This window comes from Sinocyclocheilus anshuiensis, unplaced genomic scaffold (assembly GCF_001515605.1).
Source record: "Sinocyclocheilus anshuiensis isolate Anshui unplaced genomic scaffold, SAMN03320099.WGS_v1.1 scaffold326, whole genome shotgun sequence".
Taxonomy (NCBI): domain Eukaryota; kingdom Metazoa; phylum Chordata; class Actinopteri; order Cypriniformes; family Cyprinidae; genus Sinocyclocheilus; species Sinocyclocheilus anshuiensis.
The window spans coordinates 1,017,315-1,029,568 of record NW_015546098.1 but is presented as its reverse complement, the minus strand read 5'-3'; the positions used below and the strand labels follow the sequence as shown (position 1 = coordinate 1,029,568).

General features: G+C 35.5%; 2 protein-coding genes across 3 annotated transcripts in view; both read left to right on the top strand.

Annotated features, from left to right (window-relative positions):
- LOC107700274 (transmembrane protein 154-like) overlaps positions 1-6,413 on the top strand; it is a 12,374-nt gene extending 5,961 nt beyond the window's left edge. For both annotated transcript variants that reach the window (XM_016501880.1, XM_016501879.1), the window contains exons 7-9: positions 834-907; positions 2,016-2,064; positions 5,815-6,413. In XM_016501880.1, the coding sequence (XP_016357366.1) occupies positions 834-907; positions 2,016-2,050 (109 nt within the window). In that variant the 3' untranslated portion in view covers positions 2,051-2,064; positions 5,815-6,413. The remainder of the gene's footprint in view (positions 1-833; positions 908-2,015; positions 2,065-5,814) is intronic.
- A 2,168-nt stretch (positions 6,414-8,581) lies between these two features.
- The window catches only part of LOC107700263 (F-box/WD repeat-containing protein 7-like), a 156,242-nt gene continuing 152,569 nt past the window's right edge, over positions 8,582-12,254 (top strand). The window contains exons 1-2 of the mRNA XM_016501868.1: positions 8,582-8,612; positions 8,693-8,796. Of these exons, the coding sequence (XP_016357354.1) occupies positions 8,582-8,612; positions 8,693-8,796 (135 nt within the window). The remainder of the gene's footprint in view (positions 8,613-8,692; positions 8,797-12,254) is intronic.

The window sequence follows — 12,254 nt, the reverse complement described above, 5'->3', positions numbered from 1 at the left end:
AGCCACATATTTGTTTAGAGCTGTTTTGGTTTGTAAACGGTGCTTGATCTGTGCAGATTTCTCTCCTGATTCAGACAACACCACTTTTTCACGGGAAGAAATGTTATTATTGTTGATAGAGGACTTGTATTTTGGCCAGAAGAAACGTCTTGATGGATTTGTTTCAGCTTTTGTCTTCTCCAGATGTTAACTGATGGACTGGAGTGCTGTGGATTACTTGTGGATTACTGTGATGTTTTTATCAGCTGTTTGGACTCTCATTCTGACGGCACCCATTCACTGCAGAGCATCCATTGCTGAGACACTGATGCAATGCTACATTCCTCCAAACCTGATGAAGAAACAAACTCACCTACATCTCGGATGGCCTGGGGGTGAGAAAATAAGCAATTTTTCATTTTTGGGTGAACTGTTCTTTTAAGACAGCATACACAATATTCACAAAAACCTTTTTAATGGCTGTTGTGTTTTGGCAGTTCAGACTGTTCACACATATTGGAAATGCAACAAATGATGCAGCACAAAAGCTGCTCATTGTTAGTTGGTTCCTCTTTAAAGATAAAAATCTGCCACAGGCAGGCAAAAAATAACTTCCACCTCATAATAAACTGCCCACATAAACACAGTTCTTACAGTTGTGCTTTGAAAAAATACTAACAACATCATCAGTAATTATTGGACTTAGTTCTTTGTCTTTCTTAACATGCAGTTTAATATAACTGCATGTCTTTTTTTAATGCATCTGTTAGAATTTTGCTTTCTAACATTTATGAATGATAATAGAACGAATATAAACATGAGTGTAAATGTATGTGTTTTTTTTTTTCCCTCAGGCCCATGTTTGATGATGATATCCCATCAGTAATGGAGCTGGAAATGGAAGATCTAGATAATTGGATGGCAAAAGGTAACCACTAAATGTCTGTTTGTATCCTTCTGTCACGGTTCATATCTGGGCCTTGGCGTGTGTCAGAAATTGCACATTTATAGTGATTAATCCAAACCACAGGTGCTGGAAAAATGACAATCTGGTTTAAAAAAGTACATGATGAACTCAAAAAATACTTAGGCCTAAATTTATGAGTTATATACTTGAATTGCATATAAAAAATTCCATTAACTTGGATTACACAGTGTTAATGTAAACAAACAGTCATACATAAATAGTGAAACGGGTAAGATTTCTGCACTCAAAAAAAAAAATCTTGACGTACAGTAGTTTATTATTCAATATTTGCATCTACTTGATTTTATTTAAATCATATTTTCAAAATGCATTTATTCAAATGGCTTAGAATCAGCATAAATCTTTTCATTGTGAAAACAGTTTATTCAGTAAAAAGCATGAAGATGGTTAAAATATGGCTAGCTGGAAAACAAGCATTAACAATAATATATATGATTATGTATAAAACTGGTTATTGTTTATTTAAAAAAATATATTTTATTAGTACTATTACAGAAATCTTACCTGTTTCTGTATGACTGACAAATACGCATCATATCAAGTTAAAATTACTTTGTTAAAACTGTGTATGAACAGTATGTGTGGATGAACATTTTATATGCAATTCAAATATAAATCTTTAATTTAAACCTAATAATGTATGCTCTAATAATGTTTTGCTTAAAAACAACATTAAGCTATTATACTGAGTGTTACATTATTTTGCAGGTGAACATGCTTCAGTTTTAGTGAAGTTTGTGCTTTGGCCAGCAGGGGGAGCCATTGCACTAAAAACATTCAAATGCTCAAAAAACTTCACTTTATGAAAGTTGATGTTTAGTTGATGGCAGCTGATTCACACTTAAACCACCCTTTTTCACCAGAACTATAACATTAAGGTTCAAAACATCTTTCATACAAACAGACTGTGTTTGTAGGGTTGAAATTGTTTGCACTGTGAAAGTGTGTAAATATATGATCTATTTCTATTAGATTTAAAGATGTGGAACATGTTTGGTTTAAAGCTCTTAATGTAAAGAATCTGTGTCTTTTCATCGTTTGCTTGCAGATGGAGGCAAGAAAGTGGACACTGGCCAAATATAATGAAAAGCTTTTCAGTGAGTACACTAGACTTATTATTCCCTCCTTTATGCAAGATGTAGTCCAAACCTGGGAAAGCTACACAATTTCTAGAACGTAGTACAGTACAGTATTCGCAGTACAGTATTGGCTTGGACAGCTGTCGAGCGGTTATAACAGGAAAGTCATTGTACTAGCTTGCAAATATTTAATTTTCAGCACAGATCTGTAACAGATGTCGTGCATTTCTTGATTATTTACATTCACACGTCATATTTCACGGCACTTCAGGCTGAATTCAGATTGTTTCCGAGGAATGGCGAAGACTCATAGACATAAATGTTTGTAATAACCAGTGTTGGGGAAAGTTACTTTTAAAAGTAATGCATTACAATATTGCGTTACTCCATAAAAAAGTAACTAATTACGGTACTTAGTTACTTTTTATGGAAAGTAATGCGTTACGTTACTTTTTAAATCTGGACAGGGCTTGCTTGTTTGTTTTTAAAATAAAAAAGTTATATTTCTGGCAAATATAAAAGCCTTTTCACACCAAAAGTGAAATGAATAAGCCTCAGGCTGAAGGGAAAGTAAAGTAGAATGCAGAAGAAGAAATTTCAACACACTTCAGCAATAAAAAAAGACACACAAATGTTTGTCTAGAGTAATTTGTGCTTATTAGTACGGTTGAACTGGATCATGAATGGGATTAAACACATAAAGGATATTTGTGTTGTTTAACATTTAATTATTGCAGGCTTGCGTCATATTCTGAGTTGCATTATTTTTATTCATTTTGAGGAATACTGAATCTGTGGGGGGTTTTTGTGTGAGTGAGATGAATTAATGCATATTCATATTTATTTTAGAACTACAGTAACATCTTCTGATTTCTCTCACCATGGGGACAGGAGAGCTGTCAATCGATCAATTGGAAACAAAGTAACTTGCGTTACTTATTTGAAAAAGTAACTCAGAGATTCTCTTCTAAATTAAAAAGTAATGCGTTACTTTACTAGTTACTTGAAAGAAGTAATCTGATTACATAACTTGCGTTACTTGTAATGCGTTACCCCCAACACTGGTAATAACATTTCAGAAGTGTACAGTAAATACACAGAGCGACCGTTGAGTTCACATCAGTAACATGAAACTTTCCTCTTGGGGGTTGTGGTGGGTTAGAGGTTTAGAAAAGAATGGGGGTCCGCAGCACTGGACGTGATAAAACTGTGCTGATTTGGATGGGGAACACACACACGACTCACTGGGAAGTGCGGCAAGACACGGCATGAAGATATGCATTCGCATGCGTCACACCCTGTAATGTAATGTGTAAGGTATCATTTCCTGGAACTGTGAAATGACATAAAGTTACCTCTTACTTTACTTTCCAGTGGAATGTCCCTCTGAGTCTTAGCTACTGTGCACAGAGCTCCCCATAGTGAACTTTTTGTTTATGTCATGCAATTTGAACTATGATATGATAAACATTTAACATTTCATACTGCTGCTTTTTAGATATCCAGGAAAAAAAGAACAAAAAGACATTACATTGTATGTTGGGATGTGCAAAAACTACAAAAGCAATGACACTCTGCTGCCAGTAGACATAGTTATTAGTCTTTTAAATTTATTGGAGTCAGAGTATACAAAAATGCATCTAGACATTACAGTCCACTTAAGTTATGATAGTGTCTCAGTCCATATTGACACTGTTTTTGGAACTCGATCAATGTGAATAATAATAATAATGTACCATTCAAAGGTTTGAGGTTGACAAGATTTTTTATTTTTTTGGAAGAAGTCTCTTCTGCTCGCAAAAGCGTCAATTATTTAATTAAAAAATACAGTAAAAACAGTAATATTGTGAAATATTATTCCAATTCCAAATAGCTGTTTTCTATGTGAATATCTGTTCAAATGTAATTTATTTCTGTGATGCGCAGCTGTATTTTCAGCATCATTACTCCAGTCTTCAGTGTCACATGATCTTCAGAAATCAGTATAATATGCTGCTCAAGAAACATTTCTGATTATCATCAATGTTGAAAGAAACAACTGCTTAATATTTTAGTTTTTTTTCAGGATTCTTTGATGAATAGAAAGTTCAAATGTGTCCTTTCTTTAAAAAAAAAAAAAACTTTAGTAGTGTGTATATAATTAAATCACATTAAGCCAGGTTCATCCCTTATACATTTTGACAAAAAAAACTTGTTTTTTGGCTAATCCAAAAACACTATGAAAAGTCAAGACATGAATAACACGAACACACTTTTAGTAATGCATGGACTCTTGTCAAGTGCCTAGATTGTCAAATAGATTTGAAGTGGACCTCTAACAGAATAATAAACAGCAGTATTGTCTGTTGACCTCCACATCATCAGCACGGCTCTTCCACAAACACCCAACCACATGCACTTGCTTACTAATGCAGACACAAACACAGACCGTGCCATTCTGTCGAGTTTGTTTTGAGGAGGCTGCGTACGAGGAACAGAGTAGCTGTGGCTGCTGACTTCTGACCCACGGGTCGGCGCTGCCAGCGGTGACATCTGGTACTCATTACAGCAGGCATGTGTGGAAGCTGGGGATGAGGAGGGCCTCTTGCGTGCTCTCTGTCTCGCTCTCCCTGGGAACAGCAGAGGGTCAGAGTCCATGAGCCAGGAATGCAAGCTTACGTCACGCAGACTGTGTTTTTCCCAGGATCGAGTGCTATACAAGTTACAGGCTACACAAGTTACAGGCTACACAAAGGCTAGGTGATGTCAATGACAAATTAATGTTGATATAAACATAAACGGAGAGTATCTGAGGCCACATCAGCACAGGAGTACACGGCCCTTTTTATGCCGACTTAAACAAATCTTAAACGACTTAAACGAATCTGATCTGGAAACAGAAATTCTTTGCAGTAATTGCTGAAATATAACAGCACTGTTGAAGACTCCATATAACATACAAATGCACAAAGGTCTATAGATTAGTCCACAAATGTCTACAGCAGCTTGTCAGTGCACACTCTAAAAAAATCATTTCTAAATAGCACAATAATAAATAACCACTTAGTAAAATCTCTGAATATCACTTAAATGATTGTTTGAGTTTAGCATACCAAAATAAATTCCTTAAAATTAATTTAATTTTAATTTTAATTTTAATTTTAAAAAGTTAATTTTGTCAAAAATTTACAGAAATAAATAAATAAATTTGTAAATACATTTAATATTTTTATTAAATTGCAATAAAAATATTTCAGAGTGGAGAAATCATACTCATCAGTTTTAAAAGCTACAGTTATTACTCATTTCATATCAGTAACAATATTTCTGAATGGAGACTTCATATCAATATTCTTCATCTCTAACAACAATTTTAGAGATCGAGTATGTTCACTGTAAAACCAAACCGTTTAAATTAATTTAATAAAATGAGTTTGTTTCACTGAAATATTACTGAAATGCATCGTACGTAACAGACAAAGCTACGCAAACTCAAAATGTGAGTTGCAGCAGATTTCTAGTTCTCAGCATGCTTTGCTTCAGACCGTATAGAAGGAGAATAACGTTATTTTGTGGGTTTTTGCACATAATTAATATAGAAGAAGATCTGTTGGTGTTTAATGTTCTGTTATGTTGGAATTTATAGGGGTTTCTGTTGAATCTAGGCAATGTTTACTTACATTTACTAAATTCATGAGGATATTTTACTGATTTAAAAAAAACAGTGAGTGCATCATAGTTTTTGGCACATATTGGAATGAATCTGTTTTTCGCTCATTTGTTTTACAGGTAGCTGCGGCTGTGGAGCTGATCCAGTGCTGCACAATGCACTATTTTTAGGTACATGTAATTCGGAAAACTTTGCCAGTGCTTTTAGATTGTTTCATAATGCCATAACTTTATATTAAAAAGATATTTGTAAAAAATATTAAACACTGCTGTGTAAAGAGCTTTGCCGTTTGGATGAAAAAAAAAAGGCAGATAAGCAGATGAATTTCTTTCTGTCTGTTGCACTGATCTAAGCCTATGCTCTTCTGTGTGCTTTTGATATTAAACATATTTTCAACACTTTTTGACGGAGTACAGCTAAATTATAAACAATGTTGTTTCTTTATAATGTAATAATTGTTCTTGTTCTTATCTAAATGCAAGGGCTGCCACAGAAATATTAAGATGCATTTCATCATTCCATTTAAATTATAAAGACATTAACCTTTGTAAATATTATTACATTAGCTGTAGTTTTCTTTTATTTGCAGTATTGCAAGTTTGTGTTTACAATTTATAATGAAATTTAAATCACTTCATAATTCTTAAGAAAACACCAATGCATTTCTTGCTACGTACTGTATGTCTCTTTACATTAAAAGAGGAACTGTTATCATTGTTCTTGTCATTACATGTACACTATCAATCATAAGATGGGTTTTAATGTTTTTAAAAGAAGTCTCTCGTGCTCACCAAAGCTGCATTTATTTGATTAAAAAAATACAGTAAGCTCATTAATATTGTGAAATATTATTACAATTTAAAATAACTGTAAATGTAATTTATTGCTGTGATCAAAGCTGTTTTTTATCAGGCATTACAGTGTGACACGATCCTTCAGAAATCATTCTGATTTGGTGATTTTCTTATTTTTATGACAGATGAAAACAGTTGCAGTACAGTTGATACATTTTTCAGGATTCTTTGCCGAACAGAAAGAACAGCATTTATTTCAAATAGTTTTTTTTGTAACAATGTAAAAATCTCGACTGTCCCTTTTGATCAATTTAATTATAATCCCTTTGATCAATTTGATTAATTTAATCACCCCCCCCCCACACACACAAAATGAATAAATAATTGCAATCAAATAACATATATAAATAAATAAAAAAATTAGTATATATGCAAGGAAGTAAGGTAGCATATGTCATACCTTGCATCATTAAAGAGAAAAAGTATGTGTGCCATATTTCAGTAGACTGTCTACATCAAATACATTTAACACCTTATACAGCTAGACACAATATAATATCACCTAATCAGCTAATATGATATGACCATAGGGCTATTTGTTGAAAGTGAAGACCTGTTTGTTTCATGCTGCCCCAATAACTGAGTAATTCAATAAAGTGAGCCTTCTTTTGGCTTACACAGTTTCTGCTGAGTGCATTTTCTAATGGAATCTGATGAAAGCACTGTTTACCTCTGAGTGAGGCTTGGGACTAAACACGGCTTGCAAGAGCAGCAGAACCGATGTTTGGCTTTAGAGCGCTGCTGATCAGGGTAATATGTGCAGATACAGTTGAGTTTGGAATGATTTGTTAGTACTCATGCAGTAATGATTACATATTACAGATTGTTGTTATCTGTCTAGAACAGTTTAACTTATATTTCAGATTGTAGGGCTTTCGGAAACTTATGTGTGCATTCTGTTTAGTACAATATCACAATATCAAGATTTACTTACTACTACATAGGCCTGCTATGTATTGCTTTTACTGTTGAGCTTTGTAAAGTATATTTATATCTGACAGATTCTCTTTTGAAAAATGTGCAACAACATAAATATAACAGTACATAAAATAAACTATATAAATTAATAATAAAAATATAATTCATTTTTTAAACTGAAATAATTATGAATAATTAATAAATGACATTAATTCATTATGAATAATTATACATGAAATAATCATGAAATGATTTTTAAATAATGAAGTGTTACTGACAAAAAAGGATGATGTTAATAAAGAAAGAAATAAAGTTACAAGAGGTATAAAATAAAATAAAATAAATAAAATAAATAAAATAAATAAAATAAAAAAAAAAATAAAAAAAATAAATAAATAAAGCTGCAGTCCGTAAGTTTTGCCTCTTTGTCGCCATCTCTGTTTGAAAACCTGGAATTGCAGCTGTGTGCGGAATTATCTATTTGCGTGGGTTGTGCTCCAGCGCGGATGAATCTAATGTTCTGAAGAGTATGTGTGGCAAATAAAAAATAAAATAAAATAAAATAAAATAAAATAAAATAAAATTCCTTTGAAATCTGGTTGGCACCACTGGCACCGTCTGTGCTTCAGAGAAACACAATCTTTGGCACTTCAGTCAGTTTCTGATAGATTAACAGTGAAGCATTGAAACGACGGAACACTATGAAATATTAAAATGTTAAATATTTTACATGATGACTCCCACGCCATTATAGTGAAGATAGCAACCTTTGTTGAACATACCAAACTGAATTAAATGTAAAAAAATATATATTTATAATTAAATAAAACATAATAAAGAATAAAACCTTACTTTTTTTACATATAAAACAAAGTATTTTTTGTGTATATGAGTCCGCGGGCATGGCAACGTAATTACGTCATATGTAAGCGACACGGAACGCGAGCTGACGCAGTGACGCCATCATCCGTCGACAGGCAGTCGTACAGGAATCGGTTGGATAAAGGCGATCGCGCTTTAACGGAGAAGCATCGGAGTCGTGTGCCGTATCCCCAGCGTTCTTCAAGTCGGTCACACATTATTCCAGGGGGATTTTAGTCTCTGCAGAAGATAAATGATTAATAAAAGCTCTCCCCGGCGCGGGGGTTAGAAGAGTGCGCCTAACGCTCCTGCTGCGTTTCAGCAGAGGAACATGTTTAGTTTGCGCTTGTAAAACTTCATCAAGGATTGTTTAATTTTCTTTTCGGAGAGGAGAGACCTGGAGAGGAGACACCAGTCCCTGTGCACACAGGAGCTCCACTTTCCTTCGCCCCTCCACCAGTTTACCAGGTAAATACGTGCGTTTTCTGATAAAAGCGTCTTGTTTTGAAGAGAATGCTTACTTGGTTCATGCAAGGTTGATTTTGTGGGAGTAACTGGCATGTGATCGGTTTCACCACACAACCTCAGGCAGGTTTCAGACATAAGACGCGGACTGCATGGCCTTTTCTCGTGTTTATAATATTTAATATATCGCTGCTTACGATATATGCGTGTGTTGTGTGTGTAGCATCATTTAAAGCTGCAGTGTTGCATTGATGAGAGAATCCGAGACTCTTGTTGTTGTTGTTGTTGTTAAACTGTCTGAACCCGAGATAAAGGACACATCAAATACAACAGAGTCCTGCAGCTGCGTTAAACAAACCTAACGTCAACACAAAAACAAGCTTGAGCATCTGTTTTTCTTTCATTTTCATATGATTTAAACTTCAGAGCTTATAAACAAACCCGATTTCTCTTCTGTGGACTCCACAGTGGCTCGGAACGCTGTCGTTGCCCTTTAAATGCATTCGATTACTAAACCGCGGTATTACCAAACCGCGGTATTAGGGTCTTGCTGGTGAAGTTTCAGCATCATCTGTAATATTATGTAACTTACAGGGTTTGCAATGCCATCTATTGCTCCATGTGTTTATGTAATATCTGTTGTCAAATAAAAGTTTTACTTGGACGGAAGGTTTCTCTAGAGAACAGAACAGACTGGGGTCAGATTGCAAGCTTAAAACATTTCCCTAAGCATTGCACATCAGGTTTTAATAGTTTGTCACCTGTTGTAAAGTTAAAGAATACCATTTATGCATTTATTTCATACTAAGTATAGTTCAAATTTACTGACGTATCGCTCGAGACTTACTGATATAAAGATTATAATGAAATTATTTGGAGTAGGCTCTACTACTTGTGCACATTGCATGCCTTAAACGTGCTTTAATGTCACTATTGATGAGGACTGTATGATCTTCGAATAATATCGGACTTTAAATGCAAGATAGTACCAAAAGTGTACTTGCAATAGTTCCACTTTAGCTCAATCAGATATACCTCAGAATATCTTTAGCTGCACAATTAAAGCACATTAAGTACAAAATTAGTTGTTCCAATTTAGCAGACTTTAAGTATACCAGTTTAGTATACTAAAAGTACAATTGCAGGGTTTTTTTATTAAGTACATTATGAATTTGTAGTATACTTAGCACAAAATAAATGTATTTCAAATACACATAAGTATATTCTTCACTAGGGTAATGACCGGTTACTGTTGTGTTTTTAAAGCTTTTAGAATTTAGTTTGCGTCATTGAATCACTGTTTTCTTGTCTGTAACCGTAAAGCTGCTTTGAAACGATCTGTGTTGTTGTATAAGCTCTAGAAATAAAGGTGACTTAAGCGACCCAGTCTGGGTTAACTACATTTGGTTTCTGAGGTCGTTCTGAATTTTGTGGGTCGCTCTGTGATGCAGTGGAAAGTGTTTGATAAAATTGGACGGGAGGGAGAGGAAAAGAGCCGGAAATACAGAGGATAGTGTGTAAGCTCTTTCGTCCTCTCGCACCCTTTCCATAACATCCATTTCCACCTCCGAGAGCCCGGGATTCGGCATCCCTCTTGGAAGGGTGTAGCGTGCTCTGATGTTTTACACCGTTTACTATGAACTATGAAGGCGTTCGAGGTTCTAGTCTCCCGTATGGCTCTCTGAGACTTGCTGAATGGCCTTAATGTTTTGACAAGACACAAAGAGAGCATACAAAAGGCATGACCGGGGTTGGGAGATGAGAGAAAGGAACCGGGTCATCTGATGAGTGGCTCTATGAACAGAATATTTTTTCAGGCCAGCCGCTTCTTAACGGCACTCAGCTAAAATAAGAGCAGATCTGCTGTGTGGCTTCGATTAAAGAGTCTCGGTTAAAAGGGTTGCAGCACTCACTGCAAACTCCCTTTGAATTCTCTGGACTCCTCTGGGTGTTCACTAAAGGCAAGTTTTCTAGAATTTCACTTGCATTCAGCTTCTATGACAGAATATGATGGAATCTGTTGCTCAATTAAAAGCTCTTCTTAGAAGTAAACTAAGTAAAGGCCTTACAATACTGGGAAGTCTTCTGCTGAAATCAGCTGTTTTAGTTAAGAATTTCGACTAAAGGAAATGCATACTACAATACAGAAGCTTGTTGTTTGGTCGCAAGCGGCATGCACAAAACTCTCCAGATACCTTTGCCTTTTCTGCTAATTGGAACGCCTGTTGTTCATGTCTGCTCATAAACTTAAAGGGACAGTTCACCAAAAAATGAAAATTTAATTCATTGAATCACCCTCCTATTGTTTCAAAACTTTTTTTTTTCTACTGTGGAACACAAAAGAAGATAATTTGAAGAATGTTGTTAACCTTAAGTTTGGTGACCATTGACTTTCACTGTTTGGACAAAAACTTCTCAATATATTTTGTGTTCCTCATAAGAAATAGTCATACAGGTTTGGATTGACATGAAGGTGAGTAAATGACAGTATTTTCATTTGTAGCTAAACTACCCCAATGCCTCCTGAAATCTTGACATGGTTATGTCTCTTCACTTGATGTGCTGAGGGAATAAAAAAAGGCCACGGTCACGTGACTGCCGTCTCATCTGCTTTAACGGAGGTGTGAGTTGCCATGGAGTGCTGCTGCGCTTTCATGTGCTCTCACAGCAGTCAGACACGAGCAGAGAGGACGGCGATTCTTTCAGGAGTGAATACTGCAGGGATCTGTGTGTTGGACGGCTCTCACAGTCAAAATTGCGTTTTGGTGGATTCAATTCTCAAACACCCATGCCTGAAGTTAAAACATGTCCTCCATCACATCCTTCTCATACAACCAATACCGATGAATTCACTAATTGACCCTTCGCAAAGACCCGCCCCCGCCCCATAGTTACTGTTGCTACGTCTGCTCTCACGGCACACATCATGTTCTCACGCAGTGAAAAATACATCGGAGCAAAGAGGACACTGACGACGCACCGACAGACAAGAAAGAGCAGGTTACTCTTGGTATGAAACAAAGTCTCGGCTTTCAAATTTTGTAATTGAAGAAATTCAATAAATAGCGTTTTGTGGCCCTTTAATGTGTCATGACAGATCGTCTCAGTTCAAGCGGCTCATAAACCGATCTACTAGTTATAGCACAAAATAAACGTGAATGAACATCAGAAGTTATCTTGTTTCAACCGCAGAAAGATGTCAATACACACCATTTTTCAAGTTCAAATCAAGATTATGATTGGTCAGATCGCCTGTCAGTCAAACGAAGGGTTAGTTGACTGGTTGGTTGTTGGACTATTAGTCAACCACCCTGGCCCATGTCTAGTTTAAAGTAATAGTATGGTGATGTTGAGAGCTCTGCTCACAAACACTGGTCGTTTTTGTTTTGTCTAAAGCATTGTGAAATTCACAGAGTGAAATATTGATGTTAGTGTAATATAACCGAGTATGACCGATCATT